The sequence below is a fragment of the Hemitrygon akajei genome, unplaced genomic scaffold (genome assembly GCF_048418815.1).
Source record: "Hemitrygon akajei unplaced genomic scaffold, sHemAka1.3 Scf000075, whole genome shotgun sequence".
NCBI lineage: Eukaryota > Metazoa > Chordata > Chondrichthyes > Myliobatiformes > Dasyatidae > Hemitrygon > Hemitrygon akajei.
The window spans coordinates 2419947-2440019 of record NW_027331961.1 but is presented as its reverse complement, the minus strand read 5'-3'; the positions used below and the strand labels follow the sequence as shown (position 1 = coordinate 2440019).

Below are 20073 nucleotides of genomic sequence, written 5' to 3'. Positions count from 1 at the left end.
TAGCCATGTACATTCATATACAAATCAATGGCATGAATAGTAAATTACAGAGATCTCAACACTGACACTCACATCCCACTCGTCACAGGCCTCCATTCGTTAGAACCATCTACATTCATCCCCCTCTCCTTCTTGTTCTCTAGCCCGGTGTGAATCCACCTCGCCAGGCCCCTGTGAATCCCACGTGACCGAACCTCCCCGATCAGCTGCCATGCAGGATCTTGTTACAGACTTTACCAAAGTTCAGATGAACAACATCACTGCCCAACTTCACCTAACGCCCTAGTTCATTCTTAAATAATCTCCAAAATACTTGACAGATATGATATCCTATTGGACAGTGTTGACTGTGATTTCCCCATAACCAATCCCCAACCGCCCGGGATTTCAGCTTCACTGCAGACTGAGAAAATTCCGATCCCAGCTGCAGAATTACCAACCTGGACTGTAGCCCGTATACTGCCAATTCCATATCATCAGAGTCACCAGCCCAATATTATCACCCATACAAAGACGCCTTGGTGCCGGCAATTTGCCGTGGAGTTCCTGCCATTTCCGATTCACAAACTAAGGTGGAATTGGAACCTAATGACCCTCTGCCGGGGCCGGTGCTCAGGCTGGTTCCCCAGTCTGTATAGAGGATGCGGATACACTTCAGCCTGACCCCAGCAGCTAAACCGATCACATTTGATCTCTATGTCATCGCTGTGTGGGATCTTGCACAGCAGAGCGGGCTGCCATGTTTCCTGCAATGTAGCAGGAACAAAATGTAAAATTATAAAGTAGAAAATGCTGGGAGCTCAGTACATCAGACTACGTCTCTGAAAGGAGAAATGGTGGAAGACCCAGTTCCAGAACTGAGACTGTCCAAGATGCTGCCGATCTGCTGAGCGTCTCCAGTATTTTCCCTTCCTTACTTTAAATTTCCTGCAACTGTGGTATTTTCTCCCTCTTCATTTTAATGCACAGATAGTAACTGATTGCCACCCTGAACTGTAAATGCCACCCCACCCCAACCACTCTGTTAGTTCTGTGTTCATTCTGACCCTGGTGTAACACATTCCACACAGACAATGCTCACAGCATCCTTTCCCCCCACTATCACTCTGTTACATTTGCTCCCGAGGCCACTGTCTCTACACTGAGAGGCGGTGACCACAGAGCGATAAAAACTGCAACACTTGCTGCAGCTCTGACGGGCCGTTACCCTGGAAACATAGGAAATGGCTCACTGAAAATAACCGAAAAAGGAAATAACAAACTCAACATCAGATGCTGTGAGTTCCGTTATGACAAAGACTAACAGTGCAGCCATTTTGTAATGGTGAATCTAAAATTGAAATGGTTGCTTTTACCCTGTCACGTGTTGTGTCCAACTAAACCTCTGGTATTCCCAGCGAACAACAACTAACTAACTAAACAAACAGACAGGCACACAAATAAATAAATAAATAAATAAATAGAAAGGTGCAATACTAAACTTCACAATGAAGACAAAGTTTAGAAGAGAGATTGCTGAAATACATCATTGCGGCATTGGGATACAGGCTGGACTAACATTGAGCAAGCAGGTTGATATATATATCATTGAGCTGGTGGCATACAGGCAGGACAGAGATTGAACTAGAAGGTTGATATATATCATTGAGTTGGTGGGATACAGACTGGACAGAGGTTGAACAAGATGGTTGATATATATCATTGAGGTGGTGGGATACAGACTGGACAGAGATTGAACAAGATGGTTGATATATATCATTGAGGTGGTGGGATACAGACTGGACAGAGATTGAACAAGATGTTGATATATATCATTGACGTGGTGGGATACAGGCTGGACAGAGGTTGAACAAGATGGTTGATATATATCATTGAGGTGGTGGGATACAGACTGGACAGAGGTTGAACAAGATGTTGATATATATCATTGAGGTGGTGGGATACAGACTGGACAGAGATTGAACAAGCAGGTTGATATATATCATTGAGCTGGTGGGATACAGGCTGGACAGAGGTGGAACAAGATGGTTGATATATATCATTGAGGTGGTGGGATACAGACTGGACAGAGGTTGAACAAGATGGTTGATATATATCATTGAGGTGCTGGGATACAGGCTGGACAGAGGTTGAAAAAGATGGTTGGTATATATCATTGAGGTAGTGGGATACAGGCTGGACAGAGGTTGAACAAGATGGTTGATATATATCATTGAGGTGATGGGATACAGACTGGACAGAGATTGAACAAGATGTTGATATATATCATTGAGGTGATGGGATACAGAGTGGACAGAGGTTGAATAAGATGGTTGATATATATCATTGAGGTGATGGGATACAGGCTGGACAGAGGTTGAACAAGAAGTTTGATATATATCATTGAGGTGGTGGGATACAGGCTGGACAGAGATTGAACAAGATGGTTGATATATATCATTGAGTTGGTGGGATACAGACTGGACAGAGATTGAACAAGATGGTTGATATATATCATTGAGTTGCTGGGATACAGGCTGGACAGAGGTTGAACAAGATGGTTGATATATATCATTGAGGTGGTGGGATACAGGCTGGACAGAGGTTGAACAAGATGTTGATATATATCATTGAGGTGGTGGGATACAGACTGGACAGAGATTGAACAAGATGGTTGATATATATCATTGAGGTGGTGGGATACAGGCTGGACAGTGGTTGAACAAGATGTTGATATATATCATTGAGGTGGTGGGATACAGGCTGGACAGAGGTTGAACAAGATGGGCGGGGAATGAGCAGATGGAATCAGCTGGGAGACGGGATCAAGGACGATCACTGATGGTCCTCAGGAGGAGGGGTTGGTCAACAGCCCACCCCCTACATTTCTAATGAGCAGCACTGTTTATTGTTCTTGTGTTAAAATGCTTTTGTGGGATTAGGATGGGATGTTCCAGTTCATTTATTGTTACCTTTTAGCTTGGATTATACAGTTACTTGCTTGTGTATTTCTGGGTCACACTAACTGTAACCAGGGTGTGTGATGGTCACCTCCCGTCTGTATGAGACTGGTTGGGTCGTGCTGGCCGGTCTATTTTGTGTTTATCACGATAAAACTGTTATTGAGTTTAATGAGCTGCCTCATCTGTCGTTATGGACCAAATGCTCACCACAATACTACTGTATAAAAGATCTGAAAATAACAAAGCTAGAACAAACCATAAGAACTTTGGAATATACACTTTGCCCATCAGCAAATTTTATCAATGCATCATAAAAAGTTTCCCATCCGGATACTCCACGCATTGGTACGGCGACTGCTTTGCCCGTGGCTGCAAGGAACTGCAGAGTTACGGATACAGATCAGCTCATCACAGAACCTAGTCTCCCCTACGTGAACTCCTTCTGGACTTCCCACTCCCTCGGTAAAATGAAAGATCTCCACAACCTGGGGCATTCTCCTTTCTCACCCACCCCGATTAGGGAGAAGATACGTATCACCAGGATTAAAAGCGGTTTATCTGAGCATGCGCGATGCGATTTTCACATCGACAGAGCCGGGGCGGGGCCTCGGGAAAAACCCGCAGCCTGCAGATCTACGGCAGAATAAGAGCGGAAAACAGGATACCGTGACCGGTGGGCGCGTCTTCCCGACAACAAACCGGCTTCATAGGACATAGGAGCAGAATTAGGCCGTTTGGCCCATCGAGTCTACTCCGTCATTCAATCAAGCTGACCTTTTTCCCCCTCCTCAGCCTTCTCATCGTAACCACTCAAGAACCTAGTAAATACCCCCACAGCTCCCTCTGCTAATTCCACACATTCACCACACTCTGGCTACAGAAATGTCTCCGAATCTCTGTTTGAAATAGGCGCCCCTTTGCCCTGAGGCTGATTCGCCATTTTAATTGTGTGGAGATTGACCGCCTGGGTTGCTGGTTCGCAGGGAGAGATCAGTGAAGTGTGTCCGTCTTAGAGGGGCCCAGAGAGTTGGAAAATGAGTAAATGGCCGACAGTTCGGGAAGTTAACGAGACTCACTGCCCAACATCAGGGAGGGGGCGAGGACCCTTTCCCTGCCACTCCCGATCCCCCAGACGATCCGCTTCAACGACGAACGGGATAAAAAACAAACCACCGCCCATCCGGGGGCTGTGAGCATGCGCGGGGTGATTACTGCGTCAGAGCGGAGGGTCGCCCCGGGGAGCAAAGTCCAGCGACCGACCCAGCAGACTTGGTGAGGAAAAACATACACGCCCCTCATATCTCCATTAACCTACCCCCTCTCACCTCAAATGGATGGCCTCTTATCTTAGATATTTCAACCCTGGGAAAAATATACCGTCTGTCCACTCTATCCCTCTCGTAATCGTATAAACGTCCGTCCAGTCTCACCCCGGCCTGCGCCGCTCTGGAGAAAACAACACAAGTTTGTCCAGCCTCTCGTTATAGCTCATGCCCTCTAATCCAGGCAGGGTCCTGGTAAACCTCTTCTGAGCCCTGTCCAAAGCCCCGACATCCTTCCAAGAATGGGGGCGACCAGAACTGTATGAAACACTCCAGATGTGGTCTAACTAGTTTTACAAAGCTGCAACACGACTTCCCGACTTTTGAACTCAGTGCTTCAACTAATAAAGACAACCACGCCATTTGCCTTCTTAACCACCCGATCAATCTGTGCAGTCTCTCTCAGGGAGTCTAAGATCCCTCTGATCATCAACGCTGTTCAGGGTTTTGCATTTAACAGTGTCCTGTCTCATACATTCGACCTACCGAGCTGCCAAGATGATCATCACTAATCAAATCTCACTGAGATTTCTCAGGTCCTGTTGAATTTATTGCCAAGTTCACAAGTACGGGAAGGTACAGGGACAAAGAAACACTGACTTGTGGCAGCATCACAGGCAAGTACATTCAGATAACACACGGAACACAAATTGTACATTTCTCTGTCAGTAACAAGATAGAAACATGTTTTACTTCATCCTGCTAACAGGACCAGAACAACAGGGGCTGAGCGGCGGCTCATCTCAGACGGTTCGGTGTGAAGGTCTCACAACCCGGACCGACCCCGGCAGATTCTGTGAAGGAAGCGAGGCGAGGCCGCCAGTTCGGGAAAGTTCATCCCCTCCCCCTTCAGGTTTCACCGATCACCTTGTGTTTCTCTCTCCCTCCCCCACCCCCACCTTTTGTTCTCCAGTTCGGGAAAGTTAATGGGTTTCACTGCCTAACATCAGACCTCCCCGCTCCGGACCTGCTTCAATACTCACCGAAAGGAAATTCTTGGTGTCGCCCCGCAGAGAATGATCCGTTCCCGGCTCCCCGCCCCAAGGGGCGAGGGTGAGGACCCCTTCCCGATCCCGATCCCGATCCCGATCCCACCACCGTCCCGCTTCAACAAAGAACGAAAAACAACACCGCCCTTCCCGGACTGAGCATGCGCAATGTCGTCAGCGCGTCACTGGGTAAGTGGGCGGGGCCTCGGATCCACAGACCAATTAGATCATGGCTCTCCTGTGCTTTCAACCCCAGTGTTACCCCCCCCCCCCACCATCTCCAACTCAATTTAACAGAATTAGAGAAAATGTATCAATTTTGATTCCTTTCAATGAGGCTGGTCACATGACTTCTATTATTCTTTATGCAAATAAGTGACGTTGGGCATCACCCCTGAATGGACTTGTTCCACCATCCACGTGTTCAGACTCTTCCATCTGAGTAGCTCGCCCACCTCTTCCATTGTCAAACACATCACCCTGAAAGTCTTCTGTATACAAAGGAATCAATGTTCCACTCTACGAAACTAGTCCTTGGAAAGTAACAGTTGGTCCAGATGTGATCTGATTCAAACAGATTATCATTTTGTTTGCTCAATCCTCTTAACCTCTGTTACTGAAATCTAACTTGCTTACTCTGTTTCATAGTTTTGACAAAGGACATGGACATTAACTCCAATTCTCCTTGCAACACGGAAAATGCTGGAGGAATTCAGTGGGTCAATTAACATCATAGAGGGAAACAGACAGTCGATGCTTCAGGTCGAGACCCTTCAGCCTTTAAACTTCTGCAGCACTAAGGATGCTTTACAGAATACCTTTCTAGGCAAAATTAATGTTTATCTGGATAGTCAGCTTACCCTGTGATTTCCTCATCTCCTTTGTAGCTAAAGCACGACTCCCATGCTGAATGCTGCTTACATCAGTGGTCACATTGTTAACCCTCAGCTCTTGCCCCAGCGACTTCCGACCATAAGCGTTTTCACCAAGTCCTCCATTGACATCGTCTCTGCCTGTAAAGAAAATCACATTGCTCAGATAAGAAAAAAAAGCAGCAACCTTCTTTCTACTGATTCTTGCCATTAAAATTATAGTTGTGCCAAATTGAGACGTACAATACAGCACTCAAAAACTATTCAATTGAACATTAACCTTATGGCTTGTAAATCAATCCCACTATCATTCTGGGAGAGAAAAGTATGTCTGCACACATTGGAGTATGTTTTTTCCCTAAGAAAGGGATACTCATTGCTGGCACCAGGAACTGTTGACTATCTGTCAAACTGCTTTCTAAAAGGAACTATCCTTAACAAAGAAGCTTCTGCTATAAACAATTAAAAAAAATACCAGAGTTTTAATTCTTCTTTCAGGCCTTCAAGCAAATACTGTTACCCCTTGAATTGAAAGTATTGGAACATAGATCAATACAGCACAGTACAGGCCGCAATGTTACGCAATCCTTTTAACCCAATCCAAGATCAATCTAACCCTTCTTTCTCACATAGCACTCCAGTTTTCTTTTATCCATGTGCCTATGCACATGAATGTCTTAAATGTCCTGAATGTATCAGCCTCCATTATCATCCTCAGCAGTGTGTTCTGTGCACTGAGCACCGTGTTAAATTAAAAAAGGCGCTGGTTGTCCACTATCTATGCCCTTTATCTTACACACCTATCAAATTGCATTTCATCCTCCTTCGCCCCATACAGAAAAGCCTTAGCTCACCAAACCTTTCCTCATTAGACATGCTCCAATCCAGGCAGCATCCTGGTAAATCTCCTCTGCATCCTCCCTTAAGGCTTCCACATCCTTCTTAATGATAAGGTGACGGGTCTGAACACAAGACTCCAAGTGAAGTCTAAATAGTTTTACAGAGCTGCAGCGTCACGGCTCTTGAACTCAAATCACCCGGCTGATGAAGGCCAACACACCACATGCCTCCTTATTAACCTCATCAACTTGTGTGGCAACTTGAAGGGATCTATAGATGCGGACCACAAGATACTTCTTTCCTCTACGCTGTCAAGAATCCTGGGAATACAGATTCAACTTTGTATCACTTCACACTTGGCAAGGATGAATTCCAGCTTCAATTCCACCTGCCATCTCTCAGCCCATCTGTACATCCTATCAGTGCCCATTGTACTTTATGACGAGCTTCTACACCATCTACAACATTATCAACCCTTGTTATCAAACTTACTAACCCACCCTTCAACTTTGACATTCAAGTTGTTTATAAAAATTACAAAAGAGCTGGGGTCCCAGAATAGATCCCTGTGGAAGGCCTCTAGTCACAGACCTCCAGGCAGAATACACTCCGTGTATTACTATCCTCTGTCTTCCATGGGCAAGCTAATTCTGCATACATGCAAAGCTTCCCTGGATCCCATGCCTACTGATTTTCTGACCTAACATTGGAAAGCTTATTGAATGCCTTACTGAAATCCATATGCACAATTACTGCCCCATCTTCAGTTTGTAACTTCCACAAAGCAGTAAATCAAGCTCGTGATTTCCAACCTGCTTCACTCAAAACTATGCTGATTATCCCTAATCAGCCTGTCCTCCTCCAAATGCTCACAAATCCTGTCTCTAAGAATCCTCCCCCCATTAGTTTGCCCAGTACTGACGCAAGTCTCACTGGTCTGCAATTCCCAGGGTAATCCTTATTACCTTTCCTGAAGAAAAGGAAACATTTGCCACCCTCTGGTACAACTTCTAGTACTACGCCAGTGGCCGAGGATGCAAAGATCACTGCCAGTGATATGAATCTCCTCTTTCACTCCCATAGTAACTTGTGGTACAATCTATCCAGCCCCAGAGACTTACCTACCCTGATATTTTTTTTAAAAAAGTTCCAAGACATCTTCTTTCTTAACCTTCATATGTTCCAGCACATTGAACTGTTCCTCACTGACTTCACATTTATCAAGATTCCCCTCACTGAAGCAAAATACTTAATGACCTCCCCCAACTCCCCTGACTCCAGGCATGTTTCTTCGCTCTTCCCTGATCAGTCCTGCCGTCACTCTAGCCATCCTCTTTTTCATATACTTGTAAAACATGGGGTTTTACCATAAGACACGGGTGGAGAATTAAGCTATATGGCCCATCGAGCCTGCTCCGCCATTCAATCCTGGCTGATCCTTTTATTTCTCCCCTACTCCGCCCCACTCCCCAGCCTTCTCCCCGTAACCTTTGATGCCTTGTACACCCAACAACCTGGCCTCCACAGCTGCTTGTGGTAATAAGTTCCACAAATTCACCACCCTCTGGCTAAAGAAATTTCTCTGAATCTCGGTTGTAAATGGATCCCCAGCTATCCTGAGGCTGCGTCCTCTTGTCCTTGACTCCATCATTGTAAACATCCTTTCCACATCTACTCTGTCAAGGTCTTTCAACGTTCAATGAGATCCCCCCCCCCCACCCTTCTAAATTCCAGCAAGTACAGACCCAGAGCCATCAAACGTTCCCTGTACAATAACCCCTTCATTCCTGGAATCACCTTTGTGAACCTCCTCTGTACTTCTCTAATGCCAGTACATCTTTTCTTAAATGAGCCCAGAACTGTTCATATTACTCAAGGTAAGGCCTCACCAGTGCCTTATAAAGCTTCAGCATCACATCCCTGCTCATGTTCTAGACCTATTGAAATGAATGCAAACATTGCATTTGCCTTTCTCACCACCGACTACCTGCAAGTTAACCTTTAGGGTGCTCTGTACAAGGACTCCCAAATCCCTTTGCATCTCAGATGGTTGGATTTTCTCCCCATTTAGAAAACACTCTGCACATTTATTTCCTCTACCAAAGTGCATGACCAGGTGCAACCCGTCACTTTTGTACAGGTCATACCTCCCCCAGAATAGATCCCAATGATCCAAGAATCTTAACCCTGCCCCCTGAACCAGCTTCTCAGCCATGAATTTATCTGGCAAATCATCCAGTTTCTATGCTCGCTGGCACGTGGCACAGGCAGCAATTCAGAAATTACTACCCTGGAAGTCCTGCCTCTCAGCTTTTCACCTAGCTCTCTAAATTCTCTTTTCAGGACCTCTTTGCTTTTCCTTCCTACGTCATTGGTACCTATAAATACCGAGACATCTGGCTGCTCTCCCTCCCTTTCCAAATGACGCAATGTGAGTCATCCCTGACTCTGGCACCTGGGAGGCAATGTACCATTACGGTGTCCCGTTCACGCTCAGAGAATCTCTTGCCTATTCTCCTGACTACTGACACTCGCCCATGTCACCACCACTCCTCTCTTCTCCCTCTTTCCCTTCTGCACCACAGATCTATGCTCAGTGCTAGCAGTCTGGTTTCTGTGGCATTCCCCTTGGAGGTCATACCCCACAACAGTATCCAAAGTGTGTTACTCATTGAGAGGAATGGCCACAGGGGTGCTCGGCGCTAACTGCCTATTCACTTTTCCATTTCTCCTGATAGTCACCCAACTACTTGCCTTCTGCAACTTTGGAATGACTGCTTCCCTGCAAATCTGATCGATTATCTTCTCACTCTCCCATACAAGCAAGTCATCCAGCTGCTGTTCCAGATCCCTAGCATGGTCTTCAAGGAGCTGCAGCTGGATGCACTTCATGCAGAAGTAGCTCCTTGGGAGATCGAGTCTCTCAGGACTCCAACACCTAACAGGAACACACAACAGCCATTTATTACACTATGTACAGTGAGGGGAAAAAAGGGAACCTTAACAGAAGCTTACCCAGAGCCAACGCCTCTTTCGAGCTGGTCTTTCCTTAATCCTAAGCCTTCAAGTCCCCTCCTAGCACTGTTAAATCACTTCTTGAGCTCTTTCTTAGCTACCTTAACTGATCTTTGTTTTCTAAACCTCAAGTACTCTTCCTTCTTCCTTGACTAAATGCTCCATTTCTCTTGTCAACCATGATTCTTTCATATTATCATCCTTTACCTGCCTCATAAGGACAAACCTATCTAGAACCCTACGCAAGTGCTCCCTAAAAAATATTCAGATTTTCAATATACATTTGCTTGAGAACATCTGTTCTCAATTTATGCTCTCAAGTACCTGCTTAATACCATTGTAATCAACCCTCCCCCATGAAATACTTTCCCATACTGTCTGCTCCTATTCTTGTCCAAGACCAGCTAAAGGTCATAGAGCTGTGATCACTCCTGAAATCCTCACCCATCAAGAGAGTCGTCACCTGACCAGGTTCACTGCCTAGTCTAGATCCAGTATGGCCTCTCCTCTAGTTGGCCTGTCCACATATCACAACACTTTCCTGGGCATACCCAACAAATTCTGCCCCTCCTACATCTCTTACAACAGAAGTGCCAATCAAAATGAGGGAATCTGATTTCTCCCACGACTTTTCCCTGTTAATTTTATATCTTTCTAAAATTTGCCTACCAACCTGCTCCTTAGTGTCTACTGGGGGACCTATGGAATACTTGCAAAAGGATGATTGCTCCATTCCTGGTTCTGTTACCCACACAGACTCTGTAGATGATGCCTCGTGTCGCTCTCCCTTTATGTAGCTATGATATTTTCCCTCATTAGAAGTGTTCTCCCCAACTTCAATTCCCTCCCTCCCTGTCCTTTTTGACCCCAGAAAACACTCAGAAAAAGTGTTCTGAGAGGTTGGTGACCAAACATACCAATCGCTGCCTGAGCAGTGACTTAGATCCATTCTAATTTACCTTTCACCACCACAGGTCCATAGCAGAAGCCATTTCATTAGCTCTTCACTTACTACAGTTTTGCATTCAATACTATTAACCCCTCAAAACAAATCAATTTGCTTCAAGACCTAGGCCTCAACACCTACTTGTGCAACTGTTTATTATTTACTGTAATGCCAGTACTGTTTTTGTGCACTTTATGCAGTCCAGTGTAGGTCTGTAGTCTAGTATAGCTTTCTCTGTGTTTTTTTTATTTACGTAGTTCAGTCTAGTTTTTTGTACTGTGTCATGTAAACCATGGTCCTGAAAAACGTTGTCTCATTTTTACTATGCACTGTACCAGCATTTATGGTTGAAATGACAATAAAAGTTGACTTGACTTGAATCGAATCCTCAATTTCCTCACTTGCAGACCCTAGTCAGTTCAGATTGGCAACATCTCCTCCACAATCACCATCAACACTGGTGCACTTCAAGGCTGTATGATTAGTTCCCTGCCCTACTCACTTTATACTGGGAGGCCAAGCAAAGCTTCAATGCCAGATTTAAGTTTGCTGATGACACCACTGTCCTTGGGCAAAGCAGCATATAGGAGGGAGATTAGACACAGCTGACTGGTGCCCACAACAACAACTCTCATTCAACGTCAGCAAGACCAGGGAGCCGAGGAAACCGATGTCCAAGAGCCTGTCCTCATTGGAGGATCAGAGGTGAAGAGGGTCAGCAACTTCAAATTCCTTAGTGTTATCATTTCAGAGGATCTGTTCTGGGTCCAGCATAGCATGCAGTGCCATTACAAAGTACAAAGAAATGCCTCCACTTCCTTAGAAGTTTGCAAAGATTTGGTATCTAAAACTTTGAAAAACTCCAATAGATGTGAGGTGAAGAGTATATTGACTGGTTGCATCAAGACCTAGAATGGAAACACCAATGTACAGAAAAAGCCTACCAGAAGTAGTGGATACCTTGAACCTGCCTGTCCAGGTGGACCCATTGTCTCAGATTGCTCCTGCCCCACAGAACTCATTTCTGCATACCTTGATACCTTGAACCTGCCTGTCCAGGTAGACCCATTGTCTGAGATTGCTCCTGCCCCTCCTAACTCATTTCTGCATACCTTGATACCTTGAACCTGCCTGTCCAGGTGGACCCATTGTCTGAGATTGCTCCTGCCCCACCCAACTCATTTCTGCATACCTTGATACCTTGAACCTGCCTGTCCAGGTGGACCCATTGTCTCAGGTTGCTCCTGCCCCACCCAACTCATTTCTGCTTACCTTGATACCTTGAACCTGCCTGTCCAGGTGGACCCATTTCTCAGATTGCTCCTGCCCCACATAACTCATTTCTGCATACCTTGATACCTTGAACCTGCCTGTCCAGGTGGACCCATTGTCTCAGATTGCTCCTGCCCCACAGAACTCACTACTGCATACCTTGATACCTTGAACCTGCCTGTCCAGGTAGACCCATTGTCTCAGATTGCTCCTGCTCCACCAAGCATGCGCGTCACCAGGTAAGTGGGCAGATATATATCCACCCAACTCATTTCTGCATACCTTGATACTGTCTTATCCCCCCCTTGTTCAATCCCTTCCCACCTATGTCCGTGACACTTCTCACGCTTTGAATTTTTTCAATGGTTTTAAGTTCCCTCGCCCCCTCCGCCTCATTTTCTCCATGGACGTCCAGTCCCTATATACCTCCACCCCCGACCAGGAAGGTCTCAAAGCTCTCCGCTTCTTTTTGGATTCCAGTCCTAAACAATTCCCCTCTACAACCATTCTCCTCCGTCTAGCGGAATTAGTTCTTACTCTCAATAATTTATCCTTTGTCTCCTCCCACTTCCTCCAAACCAAGGGTGTAGCCATGGACACCCGCCTGGGTCCCAGCTATGCCTGCCTTTTTGTTGGTTATGTGGAACAGTCCATGTTCCAAGTCTATACGGGTATCCATCCCCCTCTTTTCCTTCGCTACATCGACAACTGCATTGTGTCTGCCTCCTGCACGCATGCTGAGCTCGTTGACTTCATTAACTTTGCCTCCAACTTTCACCCTGCCCTCAAATTTACCTGGTCCATTTCCGACACCTCCCTCCCCTTTCTTGATCTTTCTGTCTCCATCTCTGGAGATGGCTTATCTACTGATATCTACTATAAGCCTACAGACTCTCACAGCTACCTGGACTATTATTCTTCCCACCCTGTCTCTTGCAAAAATGCTATCCCCTTTTCGCAATTCCTCCGTCTCCGCCGCATCTGCTCTCAGGATGAGGCTTTTCATTCCAGGACGAAGAAGATGTCTTCCTTTTTTAAACAAAGGGGCTCTGACGGTGGTGTCAGAAAAGAGGATGCTGTCCAAGTTGCATGCCATCTTGGACAATGACTCCCATCCACTCCATAATGTAATGGTTAGGCACAGGAGTACATTCAGCCAGAGACTTATTCCACCGAGATGTAACACTGAGCATCATAGGAAGTCATTCCTGCCTGTGGCCATCAAACTTTACAACTCCTCCCTCAGAGTGTCAGACACCCTGAGCCAATAGGCGGGCCCTGGACTTATTTCCACTGGGCATGATTAACTTATTATTATTTATGGTTTTATATTGCAATATTTCTTCACTATTCTTGGTGGTGCGTCTGTAACGAAACCCAGTTTCCCTCGGGGTCAATAAAGTATGTCTGTCTGTCATCACCTCTGCTCTGAAACGCATCTCTCCCATTTCCCGCACATCTGTCCTCACCCCATCTGCCCACCACCCGACTCAGGATAGGGTTCCCCTTGTCCTCACCTACCACCCCACCAGCCTCCGGGTCCAACGTATAATTCTCCGTAACTTCCGCCACCTCCGACGGGATCCCACTACCAAGCACATCTTTCCCTCCACATTCCCTTTCTGCTTTCCGCAGGGATCGCTCCCTATGCGACTCCCTTGTCCCCCCATCCCTCCCCACCGATCTCCCTCCTGGCACTTATCCTTGTAAGCAGAACAAGTGCTACACCTGCCCTTACACTTCCTTCCTCACCACCATTCAGGGCCCCAGACAGTCCTTCCAGGTGAGGCGACACTTCACCTGTGAGTCGGCTGGTGTGGTATACTGCGTCCGGTGCTCCCGGTGTGGCCTTTGGTGAGACCCGACGCAGACTGGGAGACCATTTCGCTGAACACCTACGCTCGGTCTGCCAGGGAAAGCAGGATCTCCCAGTGGCCACACATTTTAATTCCACGTCCCATTCCCATTCTGATATGTCAATCCATGGCCTCCTCTACTGTCAAGATGAAGCCACACTCAGGTTGGAGGAACAATAACATATACCGGCTGGGTAGCCTCCAACCTGATGGCATGAACATTGACTTCTCTAACTTCAGTTAATGACCCTCCTCCCCTTCTTACCCCATCCCTGATATATTTAGTTTTTTTTTTCCACCCTCCTCCTTCTTTTCTCTCTTTCTGCCCGTCACTCTACCCGTTCTCCATCTCCCTCTGGTGCCCCCCCCTCCCTCTTTCTTTCTCCCGAGGCCTCCCATCCCATGATCCTTTCCCTTCTCCAGCTCTGTATCCCTTTTGCCAATCACCTTATAGCTCTCAGCTTCACCCCACCCCCTCTGGTCTTCTTCTATCATTTCGCATTTCCCCCTCCCCTCGTACTTTCAAATCTCTTACTATCTTTCCTTTCAGTCAGTCCTGACGAAGGGTCTCGGCCCGAAACGTCGACAGAGCTTCTCCCTGTAGATGCTGCCTAGCCTGCTGTGTTCCGCCAGCATTTTGTGTGTGTTGCAGATGCTGCGGATCCGCGGTAAAACGGGATCACGTGACAGGTGGAGGGTCTCCCACGTGACCCGGTGACTCCACTCCTCGCCCCTCACACGCTGCCCGACCTCCCCACCGCATCTCCCACATTATTCCATGTTTACACCGGGTACACGTTTAACATTTTCCCTCCGTATATTCCCGTCCCGCCCTCCACCTCCCTGGGTCACTGTTACGGGTTCGAATCCCGTTCCGATCCGACCGACATTTTAGATCCAGAACAGAATTGTGCAGGTTTCATGTAAATCAGTCTATGTTTATAAACACTAATTTCTATTCACATTCCTCCTGCCTCACTGGACAGGAACACTGAGACATCAAGTGAGAAACAGCAGGACGTGGCCATTCAGCCCCTCTAACTATCAACAAGATGGCGGCTGCTCTCCCATCTCGGCCACATGTTTCTGCCCGATCCTCATTTCCTCCATCCCTTCGGTCTCCACACATCTGCCGGCCTCTGTCTTACGTGGGGACGATCACCGAGTCTTCACCGCCCTCTGTGGTGGGGATTTACAGACATTCACCACCCTCGGAGTGGAGGCATTTCCCCTCATCTCAGTCCCGGACAGTCCATCCCTGTTTCAGAGACTGGGATCCCTGGTCCAGCCGGTAATGATGTTGTGAATCTCAATGTGTTCACCTCTCAGTCCCCGATTCTCTAAATGAAAGGGTTATCACATTCGATCTTTCACCATATGATGACCCCCACCACTCCAGGGATCAGTCTGGTGAATCTTCATCGCACTCTGTATAACAAATACCCTCTTTGTTCATCCTCTATGGAATTAATTTCCATCTTCTGCAGCCCCGTGTTGCCCCAACCACTCACCTCCCACCCCTGACACTATTTCCACCTGCACACCTTCCCCCTCACCTGGATCCACCTCTCACTCCCCAGCTCTTGCCCCATCCCAACACCTCACCTCTTTTCTCTGACTATTGCCCGTCCACCCTCAGTCCAGAGGGAGGGTCTCGGCCCGAAGTGTGGACGGTCCATTTCCCTCCACAGATGCTGCCCGACCCTCCGTCAGTTTGTCCTTTGGTCTCTATAACCCGTGTTAGTGTGGGGATCGGGATTTTTCACCATATTCCAGGGACAATCTCAACAAAACACAAATAATTGTCAATCTGCCCGGACCCTCCGGCAGTTTGTCCTTTGGTCTGTATAACCCGTGTTAGTGTGGGGATCGGGATTTTACACCATATTCCAGGGACAATCCCAACAAAGCACAAATAATTGTCACTCTGCCCGACCCTCCGGCAGTTTGTCCTTTGGTCTGTATAACCCGTGTTAGTGTGGGGATCGGGATTTTACACCATATTCCAGGTACAATCCCAACAAAACACAAATAATTGTCACTCTGCCCGGACCCAACGGCAGTTTGTCCTTTGGTCTGTATAACCCGTGTTAGTGTGGGGATCGGGATTTTACACCATATTCCAGGTACAATCCCAACAAAACACAAATAATTGTCACTCTGCCCGGACCCTCCGGCAGTTTGATCTTTGGTCTGTGTAACCCGTGTTAGTGTTGGGATCGGGATTTTACACCATATTCCAGGTACAATCCCAACAAAACACAAATAATTGTCACTCTGCCCCGACCCTCCGGCAGTTTGTCCTTTGGTCTGTATAACCCGTGTTAGTGTGGGGATCGGGATTTTACACCATATTCCAGTTACAATCCCAACAAAACACAAATAATTGTCACTCTGCCCGGACCCTCCGGCAGTTTGTCCTTTGGTCTGTATAACCCGTGTTAGTGTGGGGATCGGGATTTTACACCATATTCCAGTTACAATCCCAACAAAACACAAATAATTGTCACTCTGCCCCGACCCTCCGGCAGTTTGTCCTTTGGTCTGTATAACCCGTGTTAGTGTTGGGATCGGGATTTTACACCATATTCCAGTTACAATCCCAACAAAACACAAATAATTGTCACTCTGCCCCGACCCTCCGGCAGTTTGTCCTTTGGTCTGTATAACCCGTGTTAGTGTGGGGATCGGGATTTTACACCATATTCCAGGTACAATCCCAACAAAACACAAATAATTGTCACTCTGACTCGGACCCTCCGGCAGTTTGTCCTTTGGTCTGTATAACCCGTGTTAGTGTGGGGATCGGGATTTTACACCATATTCCAGGTACAATCCCAACAAAACACAAATAATTGTCACTCTGCCCGGACCCTCCGGCAGTTTGTCCTTTGGTCTGTATAACCCGTGTTAGTGTGGGGATCGGGATTTTACACCATATTCCAGGTACAATCCCAACAAGACACAAATAATTGTCACTCTGCCACTACCCTCCGGCAGTTTGTCCTTTGGTCTGTATAACCCGTGTTAGTGTGGGGATCGGGATTTTACACCATATTCCAGGTACAATCCCAACAAAACACAAATAATTGTCACTCTGACTCGGACCCTCCGGCAGTTTGTCCTTTGGTCTGTATAACCCGTGTTAGTGTGGGGATCGGGATTTTACACCATATTCCAGGTACAATCCCAACAAAACACAAATAATTGTCACTCTGCCCGGACCCTCCGGCAGTTTGTCCTTTGGTCTGTATAACCCGTGTTAGTGTGGGGATCGGGATTTTACACCATATTCCAGGTACAATCCCAACAAAACACAAATAATTGTCACTCTGCCCCGACCCTCCGGCAGTTTGTCCTTTGGTCTGTGTAACCCGTGTTAGTGTGGGGATCGGGATTTTACACCATATTCCAGGTACAATCCCAACAAAACACAAATAATTGTCACTCTGCCCCGACCCTCCGGCAGTTTGTCCTTTGGTCTGTATAACCCGTGTCAGTGTGGGGATCGGGATTTTACACCATATTCCAGGTAAAATCTCAACAAAACACAAATAATTGTCACTCTGCCCCGACCCTCCGGCAGTTTGTCCTTTGGTCTGTATAACCCGTGTTAGTGTGGGGATCGGGATTTTACACCATATTCCAGGTACAATCACAACAAAACACAAATAATTGTCACTCTGCCCGACCCTCCGGCAGTTTGTCCTTTGGTCTGTATAGTCCGTGTTATTGTGGGGATCGGGATTTTACACCATATTCCAGGTACAATCTCAACAAAACACAAATAATTGTCACTCTGCCCGACCATCCGGCAGTTTGTCCTTTGGTCTGTGTAACCCGTGTTAGTGTGGGGATCGGGATTTTACACCATATTCCAGGTACAATCCCAACAAAACACAAATAATTGTCACCCTGCCCCGACCCTCCGGCAGTTTGTCCTTTGGTCTGTATAGTCCGTGTTATTGTGGGGATCGGGATTTTACACCATATTCCAGGTACAATCCCAACAAAACACAAATAATTGTCACCCTGCCCCGACCCTCCGGCAGTTTGTCCTTTGGTCTGTATAGTCCGTGTTATTGTGGGGATCGGGATTTTACACCATATTCCAGGTACAATCACAACAAAACACAAATAATTGTCACTCTGCCCCGACCCTCCGGCAGTTTGTCCTTTGGTCTGTATATCCCGTGTTATTGTGGGGATCGGGATTTTACACCATATTCCAGGTACAATCACAACAAAACACAAATAATTGTCACTCTGCCCGACCCTCCGGCAGTTTGTCCTTTGGTCTGTATAACCCGTGTTAGTGTGGGGATCGGGATTTTACACCATATTCCAGGTACAATCCCAACAAAACACAAATAATTGTCACTCTGCCCCGACCCTCCGGCAGTTTGATCTTTGGTCTGTGTAACCCGTGTTAGTGTTGGGATCGGGATTTTACACCATATTCCAGGTACAATCCCAACAAAACACAAATAATTGTCACTCTGCCCCGACCCTCCGGCAGTTTGTCCTTTGGTCTGTATAACCCGTGTTATTGTGGGGATCGGGATTTTACACCATATTCCAGGTACAATCACAACAAAACACAAATAATTGTCACTCTGCCCCGACCCTCCGGCAGTTTGTCCTTTGGTCAGTATAACCCGTGTCAGTGTGGGGATCGGGATTTTACACCATATTCCAGGTACAATCACAACAAAACACAAATAATTGTCACTCTGCCCCGACCCTCCGGCAGTTTGTCCTTTGGTCTGTATAACCCGTGTTAGTGTGGGGATCGGGATTTTACACCATATTCCAGGTACAAACCCAACAAAACACAAATAATTGTCACCCTGCCCCGACCCTCCGGCAGTTTGTCCTTTGGTCTGTATAACCCGTGTTAGTGTGGGGATCGGGATTTTACACCATATTCCAGGTACAATCACAACAAAACACAAATAATTGTCACTCTGCCCGACCCTCTGGCAGTTTGTCCTTTGGTCTGTATAACCCGTGTTAGTGTGAGGATCGGGATTTTACACCATATTCCAGGTACAATCCCAACAAAACACAAATAATTGTCACTCTGCCCCGCTTGCAGGGCAACAGTCTGCCGGTGTTTGCCCCCCAAGGTGGTGAATCCCTCCGCTCGACACCACCGTGGGCTCAGACATTTCCACAGATGAGCCCCTCCTGTCCCCCCCGGGACAAACATCCTGTCCGCCCCCTCTCTCACCATCTTCCCCCTCTCAATAAAATCCCCCCCTCCCCGGGGAGCCGGCATCACACCGACGGGCCGAGCGGTCTCCTCCTACCTCCCGGCGATACATCGGACTCCGGCCGCGGGAGACGCTTCACAAACGCCCCAACTTCCCTCGGAGGGAAATGGAAATAAATCAGAAAGCGGACATTTACTTTGAGCTTTTCTCCGAGCGGGAGACTGACTCAGCGGGGGAACGCCCACTCGGCCTGTCCGCCTCCGCGACTGGTTGTAACCGGTGATTGACATCGGTCCGCACCAATGGGAATAGCGCAGCTCCTGAATCCTCTGTCGACAGCGGTGCGGGAGGGGCTGGTCACGTGATTATTAGCCCAGCCGTTCAACCGATAAAGCTCGAGCGCAGCAGCGCGTGGGTGACGTAAGACGCCGCGCACGTGAGGGCAGATCCCGGTTTCGGGAGCCCGTGTGTGACGTCAGGCGCGTGGGGGGGGGGTGGATTAGCTGTGTGACGTCACCTGTGGGAGAGCGCTGGCATTTAATGGACCTTTCAGTGGGACAACAACATTAATGACGGGTTTCTTCACTGAATCCAGTGTTGTGGGATGTAAAGTCCCTGTTATGTGTCCGGCTGTGCCGTGTTGTTGGTGGAGTGGGCAGCCTGGTGTTTGTCTCGATTCGGGTCACAACACCAGAATTTCCAGCGGGGTCCCAACACAGTGTATTAGTCAACAGAAAACCTCTCGTCCCTGCAGTCTTTGTCTCCTGGTAAACTCAACACCCTGACAGTGTGGACCATAGACA

At 47.3% G+C, this 20073-nt stretch overlaps 1 protein-coding gene across 1 annotated transcript in view; it reads right to left on the bottom strand.

Moving 5' to 3' along the window:
- Window positions 1-19560, bottom strand: part of LOC140722354 (NACHT, LRR and PYD domains-containing protein 3-like) — a 75384-nt gene extending 55824 nt beyond the window's left edge. The window contains exons 1-3 of the mRNA XM_073037118.1: window positions 19467-19560; window positions 6114-6266; window positions 5248-5408 (exon numbers count right to left, since the gene is read on the bottom strand). Of these exons, the coding sequence (XP_072893219.1) occupies window positions 5248-5408; window positions 6114-6266; window positions 19467-19560 (408 nt within the window). The remainder of the gene's footprint in view (window positions 1-5247; window positions 5409-6113; window positions 6267-19466) is intronic.
- Window positions 19561-20073: the final 513 nt, after the last annotated feature.